The sequence below is a fragment of the Aspergillus oryzae genome, chromosome 2 (assembly GCF_000184455.2).
Source record: "Aspergillus oryzae RIB40 DNA, chromosome 2".
NCBI classification, from domain to species: Eukaryota; Fungi; Ascomycota; class Eurotiomycetes; order Eurotiales; family Aspergillaceae; genus Aspergillus; species Aspergillus oryzae.
In genome coordinates this window covers 1,725,930-1,750,934 of record NC_036436.1, presented here as the reverse complement: position 1 = coordinate 1,750,934, position 25,005 = coordinate 1,725,930, and the positions used below count along the sequence as shown (strand labels likewise).

Genomic DNA, 25,005 nt, shown 5'->3' with positions numbered 1-25,005 from the left:
AACGGATAATCTTCCATCCCCTCCAGTATCGGTCCCCCTTCGTCTGCATCGCGTATGCCCTCCACTTTTGTATCTGCATCTATAGAAACCGGCTAGAACGATCCAGTATCACTTCTCCCACACGATGGGCGTCAGAGATTCCCATGGGGAGGCAACCGCGACGCCGGACCCCGTTGAGAAGGGGTTCGCCACCCTCAACACCATTCGGTATGTCGCTGAATATACCTTGAGAAATTATTTATAGTGTCTTTGATATCTACTTCATCGGTCGCATCAACTAATCTGAACGATAGAATCGGTGTTAAGGCCATGGTTCAGAAGGTTAGTTGCGATTCAATCCCTTCAATTTTTACATGGTCACGTGATTAACGTCATATACTGAACTATATACTGACATACCTCGCTAGGATGGAGAATTGAGAAAAGCTGAAATTTTGTCTATCAGACAGCGCAAAGATGGTCCAAGCTTTTAGTACGTTTTAGATAGGCATATGTTGTGCCTACACAAGAGTGCTAATCAGACTTTAGCGTCCATTATGTCGATTTCAATAAACGTCTCGACGGTAAGTCTGGCGCCAATATCAATCTTGCAAGATCATGCTGACACTATCATAGAGTGGATCGATTCCACAAGGATTGATTTATCTCACGAGGTTGAATGGCCGCAGCCTGAAAAACCAGAGAAGAAGAAAGCAGGTCCTGGTAATAAAGCACCGAGCAAGAATGCTCAGAAGCGTGCAAGAGCCGGAAGCCGCGAGGTTTCGGCAACCCCAGATCTCTTGACAGGCAAAAACACCAATATTGGCAAAGCACAGCGTCCGTCTAAGGCAGGCGGGAAAGAGAACCGTGACGAGACGCCTGCAAATTTGTCAGTTCTAGATTCGGAAGCCATTTCTGCAGACGTGACCCCTAAGCCTGAAATGGAAGATGTTGATATGATCGGCGTCAGTTTCACGGATACCAAGGAAGAGCATGAACAAGGTAAAATGTCACGCGAAGAGGAAATCGAACGATTGCGTACAAGCGGAAGTATGACCCAAAATCCCACGGAAATTCACCGTGTGCGTAACTTGAATCGTCTACAAATGGGCAAGTTTGACATTGAGCCGTGGTACTTCTCTCCTTATCCTGCCTCGTTCTCGGATGTCGATATGGTCTACATTGATGAATTCTGCTTGAGTTATTTCGACAACAAACGCGCTTTCGAGCGTCACCGTTCGAAATGTACACTTGTTCACCCACCTGGGAACGAGATCTATCGTGATGACCGTATATCATTCTTTGAAGTGGACGGTCGGCGCCAGCGCACCTGGTGCCGCAATCTTTGCCTTCTTAGCAAACTCTTTCTTGACCATAAAACACTCTACTACGACGTCGACCCTTTCCTTTTCTACTGCATGGCCACTCGGGATGAGACCGGTTGCCATCTGGTGGGCTATTTCTCCAAAGAAAAAGATTCCGCAGAAGGTTATAACCTTGCTTGTATCTTGACCTTACCACAATACCAGCGTCTCGGCTACGGGCGACTGCTTATTGCTTTCAGCTATGAGCTCAGCAAGCGAGAAGGAAAGCTTGGCTCTCCAGAAAAGCCCCTCAGTGACCTGGGTCTGCTAAGTTATCGGCAATACTGGCGAGAAACACTCGTGGAGTTACTCATAGAGCCGGGCCGAGAGTCCATGAGTGAGAACGAACTTGCTGTGTTAACGTCTATGACCGAGAAGGATGTGCATGAGACACTGGTTGTGTTCAATATGCTTAGATACCACGTATGTTACTAGAACCTGCTCTTCACCCCACATGCTCGGAATAGATAACTAACTATTTGTACAGAAAGGAAACTGGGTTATCGTCCTCACGGATCAAGTTGTGGAGCAACACAATAAGCGTCTTGAGAAAGAGAAAATTAAAGGGTCGCGCAAAATCGACCCTGCACGCTTACAATGGAAGCCTCCAGTTTTCACAGCTTCAAGTCGAACATGGAATTGGTGAGGCGCAAAAATACTCGACCGAAAAATATTAAATATGGCAAGGCTGTTTTTTGCTTTCGCCCAAAACTTGTACATAAACCGTCTCTTTTGGTGTCGAGCATTTGTATGACATTATTAGCGTGGGCTTGGTCACTGGTGTTTTACTGGTTCTGTTTTTGTGGTTTGTCTGGGTTGGTAACAACGCCAGGGACTAGGTGATATTATAATATACTCAAGCAATCATCCCTATGCGAAGTTTGCTCTAATACCTCTTCCTATATCTAGCAACGCGGAGAGAGCTGATGAACAAAAAAGTGGAATACCTTACACCGTCTACAATGCCAAAAATTACCTAGAGATATAAACGAGAATTTAATGCAGACCTGGCCGGGTACGATGCTAGATACACGCATATCGAGTCTCAAGACTGCTTCGTACTTTTTTCTGTCTCCAGCCCGTCCTTGGCTTCTAACCACGAGAGCAAGGAATACACAGGCTTTGCCTCAAGTGCTAAAGTCTCCTGAATGAGATGTATAAGTATAGAAGAGCCCGAAACAGGACATTGAAGACAAGTAGGAGAGCAAAACGGGAGTCAATACATCAAACAGCACAGAGCCTGGTGATGGGACACGAGGGAGTAAAGAAAGATGGCTGAGAGGAAGTGAAATGAGAACAAAGTATGACAGACTCGAACATCTGTATTTCTCTCATACGGACAGCAGGATGGATAAGTCACAGGACTGGTGCTTTGTATGTGGAAGGGAAGGATTCCCCACCCAACTCAATATGGCGATGTTACTCGTGGCCAGTGTTGATAAGGTAGAAGGAGGAAATAATGTACGGTTAGAAAAGATAAGGACATTAAGAAGAGCACTAGAAATTCAAGGCAAAACCAGACCCGTCAATTCCCCTACGTAGCTCATCAATACCGAAAAAGACGCTCAACGAATATCGGAAACCTGGCAAAGGCCAGTTCAAGGCTGAAACGTAACTGAAAGAACGGGACATATTCCGCATGGATACTTTCACACCGCGCTTAACGAGACCCGCTATATGTACGTGGGCCCCAGGAAGCATTGCGCGACTGGTGCCGCGGAGAGCTTGTTTCATTGCTTTGTTGGGAAGATAATTTCTTGGAATTCGAGGCTCCAGGTCCTTCGCGAGGTTTCGTGTTCTTTCGAGGCTTATAGCTCGAAGTTCCACGTGGTCGGGGGTTCTGGCTTCCCGCCTTCCTCGGGAGGGCCACCGTTTTCGCCATAATTGTACCTGGGAAACGGATTGAAACACGCAAATTTCCCGAGCCATCTTTGTCTTGGAAACCAAATGAATAAGGCTCAACGCTATGAACCTGCATTAGCTTCAAATGCTTAGCTCGTAGTCTCGACTGCGAAGGTGGTGGCGCCGCCTGCCAAGCTGCGGGAGGAGCCCTAGTAGGAACTCGGACAACAGGTAGAGATCCTACTTCACGGTCCTCAAAAATCTCTTCGGTTTCTTCAACCTGCTTAGCAGTTATCTCACCGTCTCCAATTGGTTGTTCGCTATGTTGAGGCAGTGAGACTGAAACTGCGGCGATATGCAATACATCCAGGGGTTCTTTAGATGCAGACGTCACGGCCAAGGCAGTCTTCCTCTCAGGCACTGTCTTCTTGCCAAATAGAGTATTGATTTTCTCCTGCCACGAAGTAGCAGTGGAGACAGGAGGGCAGGGCGGCGCAGCAGCCATAGATGCGAAGGTGGGAGGAGGTTGTGGTGGAGCGATGACTTTCGGGGGAAGTTTGACAATGGGCCTTGGCGCAGGGAGGTGTACCAAAGGTTTGCTGGTATTCCCTGTGAATACTGGATGCGTTGACATTTCTTCTGGTGGTGGTGGTGAGGGGCTGCGAATAAAATCACCTTCCGCAAAAGGTGGCTTCTTGTACTGTTCAGATGCCTGTGGGAAGAATCGTGAACTTCGGACTGGAACGCTGCCAAGAGGGCGTGAATTAGTCTCTGTAAAGGAAAGAGGACCAACAGAATGATCCAACCCTGGAAGAGGATTTGGATTTGGTGCGCTGGTCTCTGCTGTTCTTGATATACCAACGACCTGTCTTTGCCCAGCTTGGTCTCCAGTCCGTACCTGCCGCCAAGTCTCGTTGAAAGTTACTTGTAGAGAAGATGGTCCCTCGCGCGCGGCGTTCATCTCATTGCGAAGTTTTTCATTTTCTTCTGCTTCGCGCTTGGCAGCAACTGTATGGAAATTGTTCCAGGCAACGGTCCCAGCGACACGGTTGTCATTTTGCCATTGGTGTTGCGAACTAGGAGGTCCAATAGGTCCAGGACGGGAAATGGGGTTTAAAGACTCGTATGGTGCGTGTCTAACTTTGGGGGACGATATGGGGGATATTGGTGTACTTTCTTGAGGTGAGCGCGAAGGTGTTGAGAACGACTGTGATCCTGGAGCAACAGGCGGCTGATCCAAAACAAGCGGGTTGCGCAGAGGAACATCTCTTCCTGGCGGAAACCCGGGAAGGCTCTGTTCAAATATACCATTACCCAAGGTCTTGTCACTGCTAAGAGGTTTCCAGGGGTTCGCCATGGATGGAGAGGCCCCGACTAATTTGGCATTCGGAGCCCACGGCGGGTACGAACTAGAAGCATTGAGGCCACCCCTCCACTGGGTTGATTGCTCATCGAGCTTGTTCTCTGGCAGTTTTTCATGTGCTTGTGTTTGAGAGTCACCAGGCTGTTGAAGTCCATTCGTCGTGGTAGTGTCAGGTTTGGATTCCCGAGGAGGTGAAGGGGCGCGCCGGGCATTGACCGTCGACGAGGACTTTTCGGCAGCTCTGTCCCTCTCCACTAACTTTCTCACAGTGTCGGGATGATGAACCTTCATCATTCCATATTGCTTTGGCTCTCCCGTTGGTTCCGGAACCGGGGGTTTGGGAGGCGACAATGATGAGTGAGTAACACCGGGGGAGGAAATAGTGTCAGGCTTACTACCTTCCAGAGTATCCTTGCGCTGCGGCTTGGGCTTTTCGGGAGGTGGACCAAGGGCTTCGAGCTTTTGCCGGATCCTTTCCCGTTTAGCAGCTTCCTCCTTTTCTTCTTGCTCTATTCTTCGCTGTCGAGCTTCCATTCTCTTTTCTTTCATAATGCGTTCTTGCATGGCAACTGGATCTTCCTGGGGCGCCTGCGGGGTCGCAGTTTGGTTGACAGTGTAAGGAACATATGGCTGACTCGTGCCATCAGGTGCACCAGGAGCTCTTTCATGTACGCCGGCTGCACCACGCGGAGGCCATGAATGACCGGGGCCACGTCGAGCAGGAGAAGTTTCTCGCAAAGGTGTCTCCTGTTGAGGCACCAAGCCTGGCAACGGGGGTTCAACCATACCGTTCACCTGTGATCCTCTTCTAGTTTCAAACGACCGTTGAGTTGCATCGTTTCGACCAATTGACATCCGACGTGCAAAGCTGCCACTTCCTCCGCTGACATTAGATGAAGTTCGCCGACGTGTCCAGTGAATGCCATCCTGTCCGCTTGACCTATGTGTCTGAAACGCGGGTGAAGGTTCCGCAGGTCCTGCCTGTTCGCCCTGCGCTGGCCTCTGCAACACGGATGGGGTGCGAAAGCTCTGCTCAGTGCGCCAAGATCCCTTCCTAGTTTCAGATACTGGCTCATAACGACCCGACCGGGAGTTGTATAGCTCACGGGTACCTGACTGCGAGTCTTTCCATGACCGGTTGAAGTCGTCTGCGGCGATCTCCTTCGGCTGGGCAACGCCGCTATAACGGTCGATCGTGTGTGGCTCCCTGGGCGAAGTATGTACCTGAGGTTGAACTTGCACAGGAGGTATAACAGGGGATATTTTCTCAACTGGTGGTAGAGGAGCCCACGGTGACTTGGCTGGGGGTGGCGCCGGACTTGTAGATAGTGACGGCGACTTCTCGTTCGTACCTTTAGAAGAAATGCTTGCGCTCTTTGCCTGTCTCTCCGCATTTGCCCCCAACCTGAGGACAGTAGGGTTTGGTCCAACCGAGGTCGTAGGCTTTGGGACAAACTTGGTAGTCTCTTTGGGAGCGGGGACTTGCTCGGGGCGTGGAGGCGGAAAGTCATCCTTAGGTTCCATCGACGGCCTGTTCTCTTGCTTGGTTGCCGCAGTATGTTCCACTTGAGAAAGATTTGTCTTCGTTCCATCAGTCCATTCAATTGTTTCCGGCGCCCAGTCATCTTCATCATCATCAATATCGGCCCACTTTGCCTCTGTTCCACCGCCATCTTCTTGAATACGCGACGTCATGTGGATTCCATACTGCTGCTTAAGCTCTTCGTCCGTTAAGTGTTTCGGTGGAGTTTGCTGGACCGCTGCACACAATTCATAGTTAGCGAAGACTTCGAGACACAATCAATACTGCCTTACGTCGGTTCTTATTCCAGACTTGATTTGGGTCAGGCCCACTTCCAGCTGGCCTCGCCGCACCTGTCCCGGTTTTCGATAATGAGTCGCGAAGACTGCTAGTGGTTTTCGCGACCAAACGTGGTCGTGAGCTTTGCAAAGGTACACCCAGCGGGGTAGTTGAAGACAACGGAGCTAGGACCGGTTAGACATCTAATTGGCGTGGCACCTGGTAAGGATAAATACCTTTCTCAGAAATCTTAGCTGTCGGAGGCGTTCCCGGAGCTTTGGGTACTGAAAATTTTGCGAAGGAGACTGGCTTGAATGATGTCGGCCTCTTGGTTGAACTTGCACGTGAGTTAAGTCTGCTCTCCGTTCGACTGGCGTCGGATTCTGAGCCGCCTTGAGAGGCCGTATCCTCTCCAACATCGGAACCGGATGCTACTCCATTTAATTCAAGCGCCCTTGTCGCCACGGGCCCAGGGCCTTGCCTTGAATTATCCTATGTCTGATTCAGTAGGGGGGCCTTGTAATACCCAGGTAACCAAGACTCACTGTCGTCGATTGTTCCGTATCCCTCCCAGCGGCATTATTTTCATTATATGTCTCGGATAAACTCGTATCAAGTGTGCCTTGTTCGGCGTTCGTGATTGTTTCGAGCTGTGTATGTGTTGCGGTATGTTTGATCTCCCCCACGTCCCCTCCGGCAGGTTTCTTGTCGTTGGTGCTCGCAGGAACGTCGGAAGGCGAGGGCTCGCCGCCCGACAGGGTTTGATTTACCACATCGTGGCTGCTCTGCTCTGCCATAACAATTCTCGAGTCTGTGAGGCCAACAGGTTGCGACATCTGTTAGACAAGCGATCTGAAACTGTAAACACTGAAACAAGTGGCGACTATAAGGTTGAACTCATGGCTAAACTTGAAGGAACGGTCTGAGAAGTACCTATTGTCAGGTATCGAGAATCGCCACGGTCGAACTATTAGCTCAACTGCCTGAGCCGTGAAAAGCTCCAAACGACCAGGTGGACAGCGGAGAATGTCCCAGGTAGAGAACAAGAGATAAAGCTCGGCGAAACAAGGTCGGGCGGGCGGGAAAGTCAAGTGGAAGAGTGAGAGCCAGCAGCCCAAATAGTCCCCAAAGGGAGGTTCAACAGTAAAGTGGTGCTTCTCAGGTTGATGTGATCGGGTGATGGCAGCAGTCATGGACGGATGAGCGGTTCAGGTTGAGACTAAGGGTGGCTGTTTTCGGTTAGCGTGGGACAAGTGAAGTACTCCGTAAAGCAAACTGGAACCCTTGTGGCTGGACCTGTTGCGGCCGATGCTCACTGGTAAATCACTTCACTAGTATCCGGTTATTTTCTTATTACAAGTATTGATATTGATGACTATTTAAAAAGTGGATACATGCCTTTCTATTTATGTTGTTCTTCTTCTTCTTTGGGCAATACTTCTTTTTTCCTTTTTAATCCTAGTTTATATTGTATTCACATGATCTAGATGTTTGTCACTAATACCATTCTATAACATGACTAAAGATCACTCCATGAAGTAGCGCAAGATATGATTCATTGTTCAGTCATACTATGACACAATGCTAAATGATCTAGAGACAATGGTGAGTCACTACTAAACTAGGCATCTGTGAAACATAATAAGCTTGAATGTGTTCTACATTGCCTTCATTCTAGGTCAGCGGTATATACACGAATCTTCCGCGCCCCTCAAATCATAGCGAGAAAATTTAGTGGGGGTGGTTCTTGTGGTGACCTAGGAGTGTGTTAGACTCTCGATGCTCAGAGTATGGTATAGAAAGGAAAACATACGGAGGTGGAAGTAGTACTCCATGCTGTAGCCGAGGAGGAGAATGCCACCGATGGCGTGAGCAAGGGCTATTTGGCCATCAGCGAATATCATATATAACTTTAGGAGCGAGACGACTTACGAGCAGCAGAGGGGTTCTTGCCGAAGTAACGAGCCTGGTAGCGGCCAATGAGACCAGTAGGCTTAACTTCAGGAGCCGAGCCACGGGGAAGGCGGGCATAGAAGTTCACAACGCGGTCCATACGGGCAGCATCTTTGGCAGCGCCAATTGCCTTTCCAAGTGTCAGTGAAATCCAGTAATGAGTGGGAGAAACCGTATGCTACGGTGTCCCGAGCCGCATTGAAAAAAAGAAATTGTTCCGAGCGGAGCGACTCCAGTGACTGTCGGGGAGCATGACGGTAGGGAAAGGGATTCTCACGTTAGGAGAAGCGATCTAGAGACGGATCAGTACCGATTGTTCAAGATATTTTCGTCGGTTCTCCTTCTTCGCGGGTTCTTACCTTGGGAGGGATCAGGGTCGAAAGACCTCGGCGAGTGATGTAGCTCATCTTGTGTGACTAAGTCGCGTTAGAAAAGTTTGAAATGCACGCCAATAAAGATTAAGATAGACAAGATCCATCTCGTGGGAATCTCTCTTACCTTGATACGAGCAAGTGGACTGAGATGATGGCTAATGGCAGAGAGAAGGGAAGTGCCAACAGAAAGCGGGTTGTCGGATGAGCGGTTCGTAACGCAGGGAGCCTCATGTTGCGCTAACCGGATTTGGATTCGTCTTAACGACCGGCAACTTGCCGCATACCTCACCTGGCAATTGCACCTCCTCAGCGTCTTGTTCTGTCCAGCCAACGAGGGACACAATTGCCATAATGTCGCTTTTCAGAGCTGGAAACTTCGCCTGCTTCAGAGCTGGTCGGCTTGCCGCGCCTATAAATGCTCGTTTCTTGTCCACCAACACCGGTCGAGGCGACCCTTCCGTGAAAACCAGCCCTGCTGATGCCCCGGCGGTACCCCCCAAGGACAGCTCATTAATTCGCCAGGAGGGCCCTGCTGAGGCAATGGCTCGCCACCAGCCGGATTACGAGGCCACAATTGATCACGGCACCTCGTAAGGGACTCCATGTAACACCCGGAGCGACTTGGCTGACAGAGACGTAGGAAATTCTCTCCTGTGCCTAAGCGTGTCATGGATGGAAGCGAGCCCGGTGACACCGTTCCAGCTGCTGTTCTTTCTGGTGCTCCTACCGACCTCCAGGCTCGTACTGTCAGGTATGGATGCAATCTTCGAAAATCCATCTCAGACGCTAATTATGCCATTCAGAATCTACCGCCCCTCGAAGCCCGCCACGCAATCCGGTACCTGGCACCAGCACCACTGGCGGATGGATTGGGATGTGTTGCAGAAGGGCCACCGCTGGGAAAACCCTCTGATGGGTTGGCAATCGTCTGCTGATAATATGCAGGGCACTCATCTGAACTTCAAGTCCAAGGAGGATGCCATCATGTTTGCGCAGAAGCAAGGCTATGAGTATTTTGTTCAGGAGCCAAATGAGCGCAGATTCGTTCCTAAGGCTTATGCGAACAACTTCGTTCACGAACCGAAGAAGATCAAGCACATCAGGACCAAATAACCGATTACATCAAATGTATCTTGTATATAAGCCCAGATTTTTACTGTTTCAGAATTGTTCTTTCAAGTGTTCCATGACTCATTTAACATGCTTTTAAGGCCCAGAGACTAAAGGCCAGGTTCCTGATAACTCAGGCGGTACGGTTCACTGGGCAGAGGAGCACGTACTCATAGCTTTTGATGGGTTGATTTCGGTTGGTGCTCCCAATGACCGAGAAAGCTATCCAGTCATCTCTGCCTAATAATTTTATGGCTACTGGAGTTTTGTACCAGCTCGACTAAAGAGCACCATTTATTTTGCCTATAAACATAGCAAAGGAGCTTGTTTGTGTCAAGAGAAAGCGAATATTCACTGGCACCTCTTCTGATATTTTTTTTGCTTCCGGGAATTTTGCGGATGACGTAGTGTGTGTGTGCATACAACTGCCTCATACAATAGACTCTTCTGTGTTGACTCACCTAGAATAAATGTTATAAAATAATGATTGAGAAACTTGTGTACGAATTGCACTTTCCTTGTAAGCTTTAGAACAGACGGGGCTACACCAAAACATGTGAACTCTGAGTGTTCCTGTGAACTATAGACATATTTAAGTCCCGCGTGACCATAATTACTTTTCGTCTGTACCTTGCAAGTCTCCATAATAACGCAGTTAAAGGAAGAGTAGACAGGATTTATATAGTCTGCCCTTGGAAACTATACATATATAGGAGAAATTCCCGAACCCCACATAAATAACATACTAATTCTGCAAAAGCATAATTGTCTGGAAATCCTGTAAAGAATGAGACTCTTGCAAATTCCGGTACTAAGTCTTAAGTCAGAACAGATCTCGAAGTAATTTTTTCCCCTTTTTTTTTTTTTTTTTTTTTTTTTTTTTTTTTTTTCAGGCCTAGTTGCGGCCGGACAACCCCGCCACCCCACCTAAAATTTATTATCTGGTGAAGATAAGATCGAAAATTTGCATACTCATTCAGTGATTTCATACTTTCCTCTGCTCTTCGACTATCTTGAATATATACAGACTAGATATACAATGGCTTCTTCTGCAGTTGACCAACCTGAGGGAGTGGATGAGACCATCCTGACTCTTCGCAAAGTTCTCGTTAATGAGTCCGAGCCGCTTGCTCGCCGATTCCGCGCCCTGTTCTCCCTGAAGTACATTGCTTGTTTGCAACCACCCACCGAGAAGACATTACCTGCGATCCAGGCAATTGCAGCTGGTTTTACGTCGTCCTCGGCTTTGCTGAAGCATGAGCTCGCATACTGCTTGGGCCAAACTCGTAATCCAGACGCAGTCTCGTACTTACTGGAAGTGGTGAAGAACACTGAACAAGATGCAATGTGTCGCCATGAAGCCGCAGAGGGTCTCGGTGCTCTGGGGTTTGATACTAGTCTGGATGTCCTGAAAGCCTTGCGGGATGATGAGAAAGAAGAGGATGTTATTAGGGAGACATGTGACATCGCCGTTGACAGAATTCTTTGGGAGAATTCGGAAGAGAGGAAGAGCGAGAAACTGAAGCCTAGGTACTACAACCGTTTCAAATGCCCCCCCATCTCCACAAACAGTTTTCTGGGAAGTTCTTCTAATTGTATACTTTTCTTCAATGCAGTGATTTTACCTCGATTGACCCAGCCCCACCACTCCCAATGGCGTCCAGCCAGCCTTCTATTTCCGACTTGGAAAAAACATTGCTTGACACAAAGCTCCCTTTGTTCCAAAGATACCGCGCTATGTTTGCCCTGCGCGACCTTGCTTCGCCCCCAGATCTTCCTACAGCTGTCGAAGCTGTCGAAGCGTTGGCAAAAGGACTCAAGGATCCGTCTGCTCTCTTCCGCCATGAAGTTGCCTTTGTATTCGGTCAGCTCTGCCACCCGGCATCTGTTCCTAGTCTCACAGAAACCCTCAGCGACCAGAAAGAAATGGGTATGGTGCGACACGAGGCTGCTGAGGCTCTTGGTAGCTTGGGTGATGTTGAAGGTGTGGAGGACACCCTAAAGAAGTTCTTGAACGACCCAGAGCAGGTGGTGAGAGACAGCATTATTGTGGCTCTAGATATGGCGGAGTATGAGAAGAACGGGGAGATGGAGTATGCGTTGGTGCCGGATTCAGCAGCCCCTGCTGCTGTATCTGCTGCTTGATGAATTTCCGCAAACTAAAAATGATTACAGTGGCTTAATTGATACTCGCTTTATAAATGTACAGCCGTGAACCCAAAATAGAAGTCTTTTCTGATGTTTAGTTGTTTTGTGTTTCCCTGTAAATCAAATATTAGCATCGTGCGCGAATGGCCATCGACGGCAAATGGAAGTCGAATCACGTACTTGTAACCGCAAACGCAAGTGTAAAAGACCGTGCTTCCTTCGTCTGCACTGCGCAATTGCACGGTTGTGAAGTACATCTCTTTCCTGCCACATCTCGCGCAAGTATGTTGTGTAAGAGCTTCTGTTCTTTTATCTGCAGCTGTCAAGTTTTGGACTGCAGATCTTTTTGCCCTCAGTGTCGAAGGAAAAGCACTCGCTTTGGATTCAGAGACGATAGTTTTAGGGACAATGTCTGAAAGGAAAGTGAGGTTAGTATGAGCCAGGCAGAGACTTCCCCGAGTGAAATTAACTCACCTCGATTACGAGCTCCGCAGATACTGCAGACGATGAGTTTTGTAGGGTCACCAGACGACTCATCTAATAAGTTTCCGCAGTCATTGCAAAAGATCAAGGACCCAATTGCGGACATCTTGACAAGTGGTGGCTAGAGTAAACTTGTAGTTGGAAGAGGTATCTGGAGCGATTAGTTAGTACTACTTTTTTTTTTCTTTGGCTGGTTGGCTGTCGGAAAGAATTCCTAGAGCACGGGCCACTTCCAGATGGACATACATGATTAGTGCCGGGCGGTCAGAAACGGCAGCCGCAAGAGACCCGTGCCTGGCATGATATTAATTATTACATTGTTTTTATCGTGAAGTAACTCAAGAAGACAGGATTTAGGACGGGGATGGAATTTAAGTCTGTTGCTTGAAAGCCATGTCTCCAGTAGGAGCATGCCATTTCCTTCTTTTCAAACCTCCTGGGTAACTCCAATACTCCCTTAACGAAATCCCCAGTTCATCATGGACCGCAACTGGCATCCGGCCGTTCAGGTCGTCATCAATGGCCCTCCTCAAGCGCAGGCTCACACTTCTAGTGGGCTACCACAGCGCCGGGACAAGCCATTATCTGTGGAAGAGGCTTTGCAGTACTCACCCATGTCCAGTTCTCCAATATTTGGCCTAGGTGATTTGATATGGAACCTAATGGGACATGGTAACCGCTAGCTGATACGCGATTCTTTGTAGATTGCATATTACGCCCTGATGTTGGCCGACCCCCTAATACTACCTCTATCAACCATATCCTTCAATCCGGCCGTACTACTTTGACCGAACTCAATGGCGAAGTTTCGTCTGGGCGCGATGAGTCGAGCCGGTTAGAGACATCTCGAGAATATCTGCAACAGTTGCTGGATGGTGACCAGTTAACGGAGTTGTAAGCGTCTTCAATACCTCACAATTACGACATAAAACTCATAATCTCCTCAGCAAGTTCAAGGTTCCTATAGCCTCTCGTAATGGCCAGCGTTCCCTTCCTACTCCTTCCAGCGAACATACTTCCACTCGCAGCAATCTAGGCTCATTCGCGAGAATGATGTTGGAATCGACAGATATAGCATTTCGCTGTAAGGCTGAACTACTCCAACCACTTCGGCACTATACTGACATGTCACAGATCCCTCGGTATCGCAAACTGAGGATGAAAAGCGCTCTCAAAAGGCTAGTTCCTGGAATTCGAAAGCACATGCGGCAATTAAGTCGACACCCGCATCCTACAATCAACATAATTATGTGCAGAGCAACTTGTCCGTGGTAATTCCAGTCAAATCGATACCCCCCGACGCGGATGGCCGTATTATTTCAAAGCGGAGGAAGCTCAATACTGATGGGGACGATAATCTTGCGGCAATCCGGCTCAAGGACCAGAAAGAGGAGGCAGATGCAGCTTTAGTGAAACTTCAGGACTTACTTCATGAGATATTTGAAGCTGAGGATCAACTAGAACCAGGCACAGCATCTGCTACAACGGCTGAGCAGTCAAATGCGGTATTCATGGCTCCTCGGGCGCTTGACATCACTGGTTCGCTTCTGTCTTCGGATATCCACAGTCGTCTCCAGAAGGCTATCCGGAAGGTAGTGGGATTCAACAGACTTCAGGATATCCCGTCGGACTATTTGAACAGGATTCAAAAGCTTTGTGAAAAGCCCGTCATTGCTGCGCAATCACCTGATTTGGGATTGGAGGATCCCTCCAACGACTCGGAGGCCCAAGAATGGCTGAAGAAGATAGACGATATGCATAATGCTCTTCTTGCAGTAGGTACCCTATTACTGACTATGTCGGGCTCTCAGACGGAACGGGACCTTTGCCCTGAGGATCTGATTGAAGCTATTCCAAACGTTCTCAATCAAACATTCGACCACTGTGTCATCCCTGCTGTAGAAGCTCGACCCGGTGGGAAAGAGGCCCATCATTTTGAGTTCTTCTCTGCCCAGAAACGTGTCATCGGGGGATTGATTCAGCAAAGCAAAAAGGCTCTGGCGCTTTTCGCTGATTTCCTTTCACGGATAGACGTTTCTGAAGGGACAGTCACCGCGGCTGAATTTTTTGCTTGCAAACTAATATTTGTAGAAAATTCTCACACAGAGAAAGATTCTGCAGTGGGGTTCCAGAAATATGAGTCCGTTCGACGCGGGGCTATGGATGTCCTTGCCAAAGTATTCTCCAAATACCCCGCTCAGCGCCCATTTATTTTGGATGAGATTTTAGTTTCACTGGAAAAGCTGCCGTCAACGCGGCAAAGTGCAAGACAATTCAAGCTCGCCGATGGCAAGAATATCCAGCTTCTAACAGCGTTAGTCATGCAACTAGTTCAAACAACTGCTCTAGATGTACCAACGTCACGTTCATCAAGAACGAAATCTAAACTTCCATCTTCAGGTGACGACGACGAAGACGAACAGCTGGATGATGCACGCGGAAAGGAAGACGATGATGGGACCGAATTGTCCATGGAGCAGTTAGCAACGAAGGTCAATCGCCTCTACGATAATGCCGTCCGCAGTGCTCAGTATATAGTCAAGTTTATTGTTCAACGAGCAATGACATCCACCAAAACAGGTGATCAGCCGTATCGGAACATTCTTGATTTGTTTACCGAGGATTTGATCGGCGTCCTAGGGTCGACAGACTGGCCAGCCGCAGAGCTACTCCTCCGCATAATGGCCTCTCATATGGTTGGCATTGCCGATCTGGATAAGAGTCCTGCTACTGCAAAGAGCATGGCACTTGAGCTCCTCGGCTGGATGGGATCTGCGATATCAGATCTTATTGTGACTGCCCAGCATTTACTTCCAACCATGGAAGAATCTGACAGTGAGCTGACTGACTATCTAAAACAGTTATTTGAAGATTACTCTGGCCACGCCCTCCATCCTCAAGATCTCGTTGTCTCAGAAGGTCCCTATCGAATAACTCTGGAGTATTTTCTTCAAGTTCGTCACCTGGACGATTGGCAACTCACTAGTGCGCGGGGTTACTATCTGGCGCAGTGGGCAAAGTCTTTTTGTTCGGTCTACTATAATGCAGACGAGAGAGACGATGTCACTTATGATGATATGACTGAAAACCTTGTCGATCTTTTTGCAAAGTTCTTTTCTGACCCACTGTGGCTGGAAACCCACAGGTAAGTGATCGGGTAAAGTGCTCGTTGCTGATTCGACCCTAATACGTTCAATAGGCATTTTAACAATATATCCGCTGCACATGGAAGATTCTCATACATAGTGACCGTTCTGAACTCAAGCTTTTGCAAAGCTTTCGATACGATCTTGAAGGTTCTACTCAATTCTATTGCCAGTGACCAAGCCAAAGTTCGCAGTCGCAGCTTGAAAAGCGTTATCTACATGCTTGAGAAAGACCCAAGCCTTCTCGATAGGGACACATCTGTGATGCGCGTTATTCTTCGATGTGCCACTGATGCATCCCCTATGGTGCGTGACTCTGCGCTCTCTCTGATTGCGAAATGCATTTCCCTAAAACCGAAACTTGAAGAGGATGGCTGTCGGAGTATATTGACCTGTGCTGCTGATCCAACTGCCGGTGTAAGAAAAAGATGCATTGGTTTACTGAAGGATATCTATCTCAAGACCTCACGTACTGAGCTGAAGTTAGCGATTCTGGACAGCTTCCTTCAACGAACAGGAGACCTTGAAGAGAGTGTCTCCACTCTGGCGCGTCAGACTTTCGAGGAGATCTGGCTGGCCCCTTTCTACGAGCTTGTTGACTCAGCGCACGATGGTCCTAAATTGAAGGTTGGCTTGGGGGAACGAGTGACACTATTCGTTAGCTTAGTGCAGCGCAGCGAGACAGCGCTCGAAACGCTCGGCGGCTGTCTCAGAAAAATTCTGTCCGACAGCTCTAAATCATCATCTTCGAATTTTAAAGTGTGCAAGGCAATGGTCTCTACTATGTTCGAAAAGTTGGTGGAGGATAGCGATGCAGGAAAAGAATTCCAGCAAGCTCTCCTACAGACGATAACTGTGTTCGCAAAGGCAAATGCGAATCTATTCCGCCCCGACCAGTTGGAAACTCTTCACCCTTACATTGGACATCTTGCCACTGCGGAAGACCTCTTCCTCTTCCGATCTGTGGTTGTGATTTATCGATGTGTTTTACCATACCTCTCCTCTGCTCACAACACTCTCTTGAAGGAAGTACAAAATGATCTGTTCAAAAGCGTTGCCAAACTTGCTCGCTCAGAACTGAATGAAGTGATGGCCTGTCTCTGGACTATCAACGGGGTTCTGCAGAATACCGACAGACTTGTGAAGCTTACCATTTCTGTGCTCAAGCCAATACAACATTACAAGAACATTGACCTTTCTGACAATGCCAATATGGCTGTTCTTGCTCGAGCTAAAAGCTATATCCGGATCGCGGGTTGTGTCGGACGACATTGTGATCTCGAAAAGTATGAACCACACTTCAAAAACGCTTTCCCATCTTGGAAAGGCGGATCAGTAGCTGGTTTGATGGTCGATTCGATCATCCCATTTACCCTTTCGAAACAGCCACTCGAACTAAGAGTAATGGCTCTAGAGAGCCTTGGCTCTATCTGCCAGTCCTGGCCTGCTCAATTCAGTCGAGATGAATCGAGACGGATACTATCCACTGTTTTTAAGGAGGATAACCCGAGCCTTCAGAACATCGTCTTGCGGGCATTTGCAGACTTCTTTGCAATGCACGAAGGCAAAGCTGAAAAGTCGGTTTTGCCCTCTGCCAAAGCCTTGGACCAAGAAAGCACTACGAGGTTAGGCGGCTCGCTGAAGGCCAGCGATAATGATGGGGCAGCTGCATTAATTGCTCAGCATTTCCTTCAGAATATGCTTCGAGTTGCGCAATCACGACAGGATTCTTATGCTCTAACTGCTATTGAATTGATTGCTAGTATTAACCGTCAGGGGCTTGTCCATCCAAAAGAGTGTGCAGGCGTGCTTGTGTCACTAGAGACGTCCACTGTTCCCTCTATCGCTAAAGTTGCGTTCGAGACACATAAAATGCTCCATCAACAGTATGAATCTATGTTTGAAAGAGAATACATGCGAGCCATTCAGGAAGCCTTCTATTACCAACGCGACGTTGTCGGAGATTCCACCGGTGCGCTGAGCCGTCCGTATGTTGCCAAGTTGGCACCACTGTTTGAGATAATCAAGATCAGTAACAGCCGGTATCAGAAGAAATTTCTTTCAAACCTCTGCGCAAAAGTTAATTTCGAGCTTAAGAAGCTTGATACCACTGGTAATCCACCAGAACACCTTTTGCTAGCGCGTTTTGTGGCTCATAATCTCGCCTTCTTTGAGTATGCACAACTTTCCGAGCTTGTGCCGACTATTGGCTGTATGGAGCGAATTGTAGCTTCTACTGGGACGGTTGTAGCCCATGCCATTGAAACGGAACTCTTTTCCACTAAGCCAGAACTGCCGCAAGGGGAGGGAGTAACTATTCCCACCGCAGAGACCGCATCCCATCTGGTGCCCTTGCAGCAGATTAACCCGCAAACTCTGCGGCAGTTAGCTGCTGCAGCCGCGGCGCTTTCGATGCTCTGGGAAGCTCGCACGTACCTCCGCCGCGTTTACGGGGTGACTGCCCATGTTCGCAACAAGGAGGCTAAAGCTGCGTCTAAGGAGCTGAACAAGTCGGCCACAAAGGTCCATGGCGTGACTGGCGATAAATTCTGGGACGCCATCAATCGAAACATGACGTCCTTGGACAGCGAAGAGAACATGGTTAGCAAGTGTCGGGAGTTCGCCACATTGCTTGCCATTGACGATGAATTCAAAGTCGACGATAACATCGATGCGGAAGGTGACGACGGTGTTACTGATATGGACGATGCAGGGGCTCTTGGAACTTCGAGTGGGCCGCGTCCTATGAAACGAAAGAGCTCCATGTCAGGGCAGAATCCCACAAAGAGGGCCCGGGGAAGAAAGCCTGGATCAGGCAAGAAGAGAGCCAGCACAGAGTCTGATGCCGAATCTGATTGGAACTGAAGGCATTGTGTGCTGCTGTTGGCTGCCCGGCGTAGTCAACGCTTATTTCTTTGGTGGTTATTTTGCATAGATCTCGCATATGGGATAGGGCAGGCGTTGGGGAATACACGGTTTGTTTTTCTAATTCCCAGTGACATGACTTTTTTTTCTTTTTCTGAAAGGCGTTAATGGACGTCTTTGTATTCCATCTTTTCCTTCTGATCTCTTCTACCATGTTATTTGGGTGGTTATCCATAGGGTGGCGGCGCACGTCATATAAGGTCAAAGGTTATCACTATGCGTTGTTAACCCTATACTGTATTCCCTGAATTGCAGTCTTAAGTGGTACTAGTTGCTGTCTACAAGACTTGCATGTAATATTTTTATTTTCTAGTATATTCTTCTCCCGAATGATACATGATTTATGTCCCTGACGAGGTAGTTCGCAAATTGTCGCGTAAACTGAGGTCATTGTGTTAGGTAAACGGACCTTTAATTAGCAGATCGAAAGACCAAGCCGGCAAAGGATCCGAGCGGGTCAGGACCTAAATAAAAAGGCTTAGTCCGACGCATGACGTAGCGCCGGTGAAACGACAACACCCAAACTATTCCGTCTTCCGTCTTTCATTATTTTCCCCTTGGGCCCTTTTCCCCCAGATTTCTCTCTCCCTCTCTGCTCTTGACCGATTGCTAAGTCCCTCGCTATTCGTCTTACATCTCAATCGCTTAACCTGACCCTTTCACTATTCCTATTCCCCTGTGCTGAGCGATCTGTAGCCATCATCGGTCACCCTGCACGCAATGAGCACAGTGTTGCTCCGGAGTCGACCGGACCAAACGGCGCTGAGAAGGATTGGGGTTTTGTCCAGTCGGCTATATTCTTCAAAACTCCCGAGACCAACTAGACTTGCTACATCTCGAGCTCTACCCCTTCGTCAAAATTCCGTACCGCAATGCCTAGCGTCGCGTGCGTTCTTCAATAGTCACCACTCGATCCGACACCAATCAACAGCGCCGGAGTCAACTGACGCTTCACGAAAATCCTCTTTCCGAAATGCCTTTTTCAAAACTTTTGCCTATTGTGGATTCTTCATTGTTATGAGCGGTGCTGCAGTGGTAGCATTCTTTATCTACGATGCAACCACGTACCGCGAACACTCAAGTGCTGAGGATATTCCGGTCTCGGAATTGGCTCTGAATCCCCGGCGTGGTGGCCCTAAGAATTTGCCTGTTGCAGATGTGCTGGTTGGGGATTATGATTCGGAGGCTATGACGGAACAGAAGGATAAGCCGAGACTGGTGATCCTAGGCACAGGTTGGGGTAGTATCGCTCTCCTCAAACAACTGAATCCCGGCGACTACCACGTCACGGTCGTTTCGCCCACCAACTATTTCCTGTTCACTCCAATGTTGCCCTCTGCAACGGTCGGCACTCTTGGTTTAAGGTCGCTCGTTGAACCAGTCCGACGGATCGTTCAGCGGGTCAATGGTCACTTTCTGAAAGGCGAAGCGGTAGACGTTGAATTCTCTGAGAAACTGGTTGAGGTGTCCGGTGTCGATGCCAATGGGCAGAAGCAGAACTTCTATGTTCCGTATGACAAACTCGTCATTGGTGTTGGTATGTGTGGATTTCCGGTGGCCTTTTTACCAAACAATGTGTTCACTAACATCTCGATTATTCAGGCTGTACAACGAATCCTCATGGCGTAAAAGGGCTTGAGAACTGCCACTTCCTAAAGACCATCGATGACGCTCGCCAGATCAAAAACCAAGTTTTGGAGAACATGGAATTAGCTTGTCTACCGACGACCAGTGACGAGGAACGCAAACGTCTACTTTCTTTCGTTGTTTGTGGCGGTGGTCCAACCGGGGTTGAATTCGCAGCTGAGCTGTTTGATTTGCTCAACGAGGACTTGCTCTACTCCTTCCCCAAGATCTTGAGAAACGAGATTTCTGTCCACATCATCCAAAGTCGTACTCATATCCTGAACACTTACGATGAAGCCCTTTCTAAGTATGCTGAGGTGAGTCGATTTTGTGCCCATACGTACAGCCATATCGACCCTTGTTAACTCGTGCAGGCTCGTTTCGCTCGTGATCATGTTGATGTCTTGACCAATTCCCGAGTGAAGGAAGTGCGCGATGACAAGGTTGTGTTCACCCAAATGGAGGATGGCAAGCCCGTACTGAAGGAAATTCCTATGGGTTTCTGCTTGTGGTCGACGGGTGTCGGTAAGTTGATCCAACCCCCTCTTGTATGCCTCATTAAAAGCTTATCGTTGCTGTAGCCCCAGCCGAAATTTGCAAGAAGCTCTCGGCCAAGCTTGATGCACAGAACAACAAGCACGCTTTGGAGACTGACTCACACCTACGTCTTATCGGGGCCCCGCTGGGCGATGTGTATGCTATTGGCGACTGCTCCACAGTTCAGAACAATGTGGCCGACCATATCGTATCCTTCCTGCGCACAATCGCCTGGGAGAAAGGCAAGGACCCAGAGAAGCTGCATCTCACGTTCCGTGAATGGAGAGACGTCGCCAACCGGGTGAGGAAGCGTTTTCCCCAAGCATCCAACCACCTTCGCCGATTAGATAGGCTCTTCGAACAGTACGATAAGGATCATTCCGGCACTCTCGAGTTTGGCGAACTCTCTGAGCTTCTGCACCAAATCGACAATAAACTTACATCGCTGCCTGCCACTGCCCAGCGTGCCAACCAGCAAGGCGAGTATTTAGGTCGCAAACTTACCAAGATTGCCGCCGCGCTTCCCGGCATGAGAGCCAACGAAATCGATCACGGGGACCTCGATGAAGCCGTCTATAAGGCGTTCAAGTACAAGCACCTTGGCAGCCTGGCCTACATCAGTAACGCCGCCGTCTTCGATTTCGGAGGAATGAACTTTAGTGGTGGCGTTCTGGCCATGTATTTGTGGCGTAGTGTGTACTTTGCTGAGAGTGTCAGCCTGCGCACCCGTTGTATGCTTGCTATGGACTGGGCTAAGAGAGCCCTGTTTGGAAGAGGTTAGTTTTCATTTCCTTTTTCTGAATGTTCGACCTGTGAGACACTCCGATACTAATGCGCTTATTGTCCCAGACCTCATGAGTTTCTGATTCTTTAGCTACAGCAAACTGCCCTAGCGGCGGTACCTACTATAAACTACATGGTGGCTTTTTTTGTTTCTTAAAATTTGTTTAGGATATACCTGTTCTCTGTTATCTCTTTACGTTTCCAATAGATACCATTTGTGATGGTCACTGGTATTGGCTGAATCCTCTTTGTATGCTTTGTTCTATACTTCAAGTTCTTATATATAGCACTATTAAGATATATAGCCTCGGTATCTGCTTTTCATGCCTGCCACTGCCGAATTTATATGTTCTCTAGGCCCCGTAGAGACCCCCTAGAACTACAACGTTTCAGTAAGAGAACATGTGGGAAAGGGAAAGAAAATGTAAAAAAGGGAGAAAACAAATAGAAGGTAAAATACGATAGAAGTAAAAGAACGAAAGAAAGAAAAAAAGCGAGAAAAGGAAGACGAGGACAAAGACGGCTACATAGTACTCGCACTAGTCATATTTGAAGTTCTTTCGACGATCATATCGTCACTATGATCCAATATGATTGAATGCCATGAAAGCCTTACCTTTGACTTGGAAACTCATAATGTTATAACGATCTACATTATATATACTATGTAGTTCTGGCTGACGTCGCCAAGCAAGTTGTAACCATTACCGCACATCGTGGTTTGGTCAGAGCGAGATCTGTCTTCAACGCTGAGAAACACGCACATATCTTCCTTACTACATGACTGATACTGCGAAGTATGCGACTTTGGGATCTAACGGTAGTGACTTGGTATTAAATCAGTTTGCTACAAAAGTATAAAGGCAATTGTCTTGGCCAATGTTTATCTGCGCCAAACACCTCGCTATAGTTGACAACGCCGGTGGTAACAGTCATAAAGATGGGTTGTAATATCGCACTACATTATCATTAGCCGAGCCCGCTGGCTAAATCTATCAAGAGATCATTGGATCAACGTCTCCGTTATTGGCCATCAAGGTATCGTTAGACGCGCCGTTAGGACCCTTGGTGTTATTATCGCCAAGGCCCAGATCTAGTTTCTCCGGGAGATCCTTCTTAGCCTCACGAGCCTTTTGCTCCGCCCAGGCACGCAGCTTGACGAGGTTGCGCAATCGGGCTTCTTTACGAGCGCCTTGATTCTGCAGGATGGCTTCGTTCACGCTAGTGGCTATATCTTTACGCAGGTCGGGGTGTAGAAGGGGGGCTAGAGCGGGTGTAAGGTTCTCAGTGGGGAAGATGAGGAGCGCCAGCGTCCTCTCAAGATCCTCCAAGAACTGGGGGTTTGTAGGCGCCCGGGGTGCGAGTTGCGATGTCGCAAACTCAAGGGCAGGAGTGATATCTCCATCGGGTTTAGATGTGCACGAGCGAATCAACTCCACAAGTTGCAAACGTAGCAGTGAAAAATGCAGGGGTGGATTTTCATCCAAAATCTATGACAGTCAAGTCAGCACATATTCCAAATATGCGAGTGTTGGCAAGCGACAATAACAATGATGTTTTGCTAATCATACTGAGATATAAAGATGTTTGTTTTTCGTCAAACCTCAGAAGAGGTTTTACGAGTGGTGCATGAAACTTGGTCTAATCCTAGCGAAGGGGGATATGGGAAGAGGAGATAGTGGAGCGAGGAAATTCTTACCTGTGGATTTAGCTCGTTGATCTTCTCGATGGCAGCTTTGATATCGCCCGAGTGAATGGCAGTGCGAATTTCTACTCTTTCTTGAATGGCTTCTACATCTGCCCTTGGTTGGATGTTGGCCTCCGAAGCGAATTTCTTCGCTGCAGCTGGATATCCATTGGTGATGAGGTAGTCCATAACGAGATAGTTAATGTCACTGCAGACGAGATGTTAGTCATTGTCTGTGATGGAGTCAATGGACCAAAGACATGTAGCAAAGGCGACCAGTTCAGAAAGACAAGTTAAATATGTTCTCCTCAAGTGATTTCAGAGAGATTCCCAACTTGATTCAAGGTGCATCATTTGGACTGACAGGCTCGAAAGGGCAGGGAAAAAAAAAAAAAAAAAAAAGGGAGACTCACGTCTTGGATGGCTTGACCTCATCGACCCTCCGCTCAAACTGGTGCCATGTTGGCGTTGTTGTCGAGGAAGTAGGAGACATCTGCTTCCGTTAAAACCAAGCAACCACGCACGCACAACACGTCGGGAGGCATACGTAATTAGCAGAAGCCATGGTTTCAGAAGTGCTGGATATGGCAACACTCAATTGCCGTAGTATTGCTGGATTGGCCGCCTGTGAAGATGGGGAGCTTCGCAGACGGGAGCCATGAGCATGTTGGGAAGAAAGAGAAGTGAAGAAAGAAGAGGAGGAAAAAAGAGGAGGGAAGCGGCGGGTTTTAGGTCACGTTGATTGCTAGCTAAGACTAGTGTTAGCCGCAAGCGAAGGTCACGGACCAGACTAAGCTTAATAAGGTTAAGACCCAACGGACTAGAACGTTTAGCCTTTTAGGGTATTGGTGCGAGTGACCGACAACTAATTATTCTTCTTATCAGTCCCCAAGCGCCAAAACGACGCTGGGTACTTGCTTGGTACTCCCAGTATTTTATGTGTATGATCTGGAAGTATTACACTACTCCGTGTCGGCAAAATAAATCTTCGGTGAGGTCCTAATAATGGAGTCGATCTCACCCGTATTCTCGTCGGGCACGGAGCAGCGGTACTCTCCACCATGGGAGGATTTGAGTATTATCGGTATCGCTGGTAGCTCGGGCTCCGGCAAGACTTCTGTGGCAATGGAAATTGTGAAGTCACTCAACCTGCCGTGGGTTGTGATTCTCGTAATGGTAACAATATATTTCTGTCGTTTAACACTAGAGTTTAGTACAATATCAAGTGAGCTTGTACCTCTAACGCTGCTTGTATAGGATTCATTCTACAAGAGCTTGACGCCGGAGCAACACGCCAAAGCGCATAATAATGAATTCGACTTCGACTGCCCGGATGCCTACGATTTCGACGCCCTTGTGCAGACCTTGAAGGATCTAAAGCAAGGGTACAGTGGCCCAATTGTCATAAACTGTCAAATTAAGATTGGGGAATGCGGCTCAAGGCTAACGATTATGCCATAAAAGAAAGAAGGCAGATATCCCCGTTTACTCATTTGCCGACCATCAGCGCCAGCCGCAAACAACTACCCTTTACTCCCCACATGTGATCATTTTGGAGGGTATCCTTGCCTTGCATGACCCAAGGGTGCTGGAACTTTTGGATGTGAAGGTATGCCTTTGCCCTTTGTCGACGGCAGTTCAACATGCTCACTTTTCTTCTACTAGATATTTGTTGAGGCGGATATGGATATCTGCTTGGGCCGCAGAAGTGAGTGATCTTTCCGATATACAAGACGGTACTTCTCTAACGCAAGAGGAGCTAGTTATGCGAGACGTTAAAGAGCGAGGAAGAGATATTGAAGGCATCATCAAGCAGTGGTTTACTTTTGTTAAGCCGTCGTATACTAGATTTGTTGAACCACAACGGTCTATCTCGGGTGAGTT

The 25,005-nt window shown here is 48.1% G+C and overlaps 9 protein-coding genes across 9 annotated transcripts; 6 read left to right on the top strand and 3 right to left on the bottom strand.

The window, feature by feature from the left end:
- Positions 1–124: 124 nt before the first annotated feature.
- Positions 125–1,989, top strand: AO090001000664 (NuA4 histone acetyltransferase complex catalytic subunit ESA1; the record flags this gene model as incomplete). Its single annotated transcript, XM_001819110.3, has 6 exons — positions 125–207; positions 294–321; positions 408–472; positions 529–563; positions 616–1,766; positions 1,831–1,989. The coding sequence occupies 6 exons, from the start codon at positions 125–127 to the stop codon at positions 1,987–1,989; spliced, it is 1,521 nt and encodes a 506-aa protein (XP_001819162.1).
- Positions 1,990–3,003: 1,014 nt separating this feature from the next.
- AO090001000663 (uncharacterized protein) lies at positions 3,004–7,185 on the bottom strand (the record flags this gene model as incomplete). Its single annotated transcript, XM_001819109.3, has 4 exons — positions 3,004–6,308; positions 6,364–6,534; positions 6,586–6,841; positions 6,895–7,185. The coding sequence occupies 4 exons, from the start codon at positions 7,183–7,185 to the stop codon at positions 3,004–3,006; spliced, it is 4,023 nt and encodes a 1,340-aa protein (XP_001819161.1).
- A 1,842-nt stretch (positions 7,186–9,027) lies between these two features.
- On the top strand, positions 9,028–9,789 carry AO090001000661 (ETC complex I subunit; the record flags this gene model as incomplete). Its single annotated transcript, XM_001819108.3, has 3 exons — positions 9,028–9,266; positions 9,317–9,427; positions 9,480–9,789. 3 exons carry the CDS (start codon positions 9,028–9,030, stop codon positions 9,787–9,789), a joined length of 660 nt encoding a protein of 219 aa, XP_001819160.1.
- Positions 9,790–10,825: 1,036 nt separating this feature from the next.
- Positions 10,826–11,931, top strand: AO090001000660 (deoxyhypusine monooxygenase; the record flags this gene model as incomplete). The annotated part of the gene is made up of 2 exons (XM_023234652.1): positions 10,826–11,381; positions 11,426–11,931. The coding sequence occupies 2 exons, from the start codon at positions 10,826–10,828 to the stop codon at positions 11,929–11,931; spliced, it is 1,062 nt and encodes a 353-aa protein (XP_023089756.1).
- Positions 11,932–12,028: 97 nt separating this feature from the next.
- AO090001000659 (DNA-directed RNA polymerase I core subunit RPA12) lies at positions 12,029–12,523 on the bottom strand (the record flags this gene model as incomplete). Its single annotated transcript, XM_001819106.1, has 3 exons — positions 12,029–12,047; positions 12,115–12,346; positions 12,409–12,523. 3 exons carry the CDS (start codon positions 12,521–12,523, stop codon positions 12,029–12,031), a joined length of 366 nt encoding a protein of 121 aa, XP_001819158.1.
- Positions 12,524–12,896: 373 nt separating this feature from the next.
- AO090001000658 (putative sister chromatid cohesion protein Mis4) lies at positions 12,897–18,428 on the top strand (the record flags this gene model as incomplete). Its single annotated transcript, XM_023234651.1, has 5 exons — positions 12,897–13,089; positions 13,122–13,311; positions 13,365–13,501; positions 13,552–15,562; positions 15,617–18,428. 5 exons carry the CDS (start codon positions 12,897–12,899, stop codon positions 18,426–18,428), a joined length of 5,343 nt encoding a protein of 1,780 aa, XP_023089755.1.
- A 780-nt stretch (positions 18,429–19,208) lies between these two features.
- AO090001000657 (putative NADH-ubiquinone oxidoreductase 64 kDa subunit) lies at positions 19,209–21,517 on the top strand (the record flags this gene model as incomplete). Its single annotated transcript, XM_001819104.3, has 5 exons — positions 19,209–20,025; positions 20,091–20,431; positions 20,489–20,639; positions 20,696–21,427; positions 21,501–21,517. The coding sequence occupies 5 exons, from the start codon at positions 19,209–19,211 to the stop codon at positions 21,515–21,517; spliced, it is 2,058 nt and encodes a 685-aa protein (XP_001819156.1).
- Positions 21,518–22,429: 912 nt separating this feature from the next.
- On the bottom strand, positions 22,430–23,614 carry AO090001000656 (uncharacterized protein; the record flags this gene model as incomplete). The annotated part of the gene is made up of 3 exons (XM_001819103.3): positions 22,430–22,924; positions 23,134–23,329; positions 23,535–23,614. The coding sequence occupies 3 exons, from the start codon at positions 23,612–23,614 to the stop codon at positions 22,430–22,432; spliced, it is 771 nt and encodes a 256-aa protein (XP_001819155.3).
- A 512-nt stretch (positions 23,615–24,126) lies between these two features.
- Positions 24,127–24,837, top strand: AO090001000655 (uridine-cytidine kinase; the record flags this gene model as incomplete). The annotated part of the gene is made up of 4 exons (XM_023234650.1): positions 24,127–24,346; positions 24,422–24,506; positions 24,586–24,730; positions 24,787–24,837. The coding sequence occupies 4 exons, from the start codon at positions 24,127–24,129 to the stop codon at positions 24,835–24,837; spliced, it is 501 nt and encodes a 166-aa protein (XP_023089754.1).
- Between the last annotated feature and the right edge of the window lie 168 nt (positions 24,838–25,005).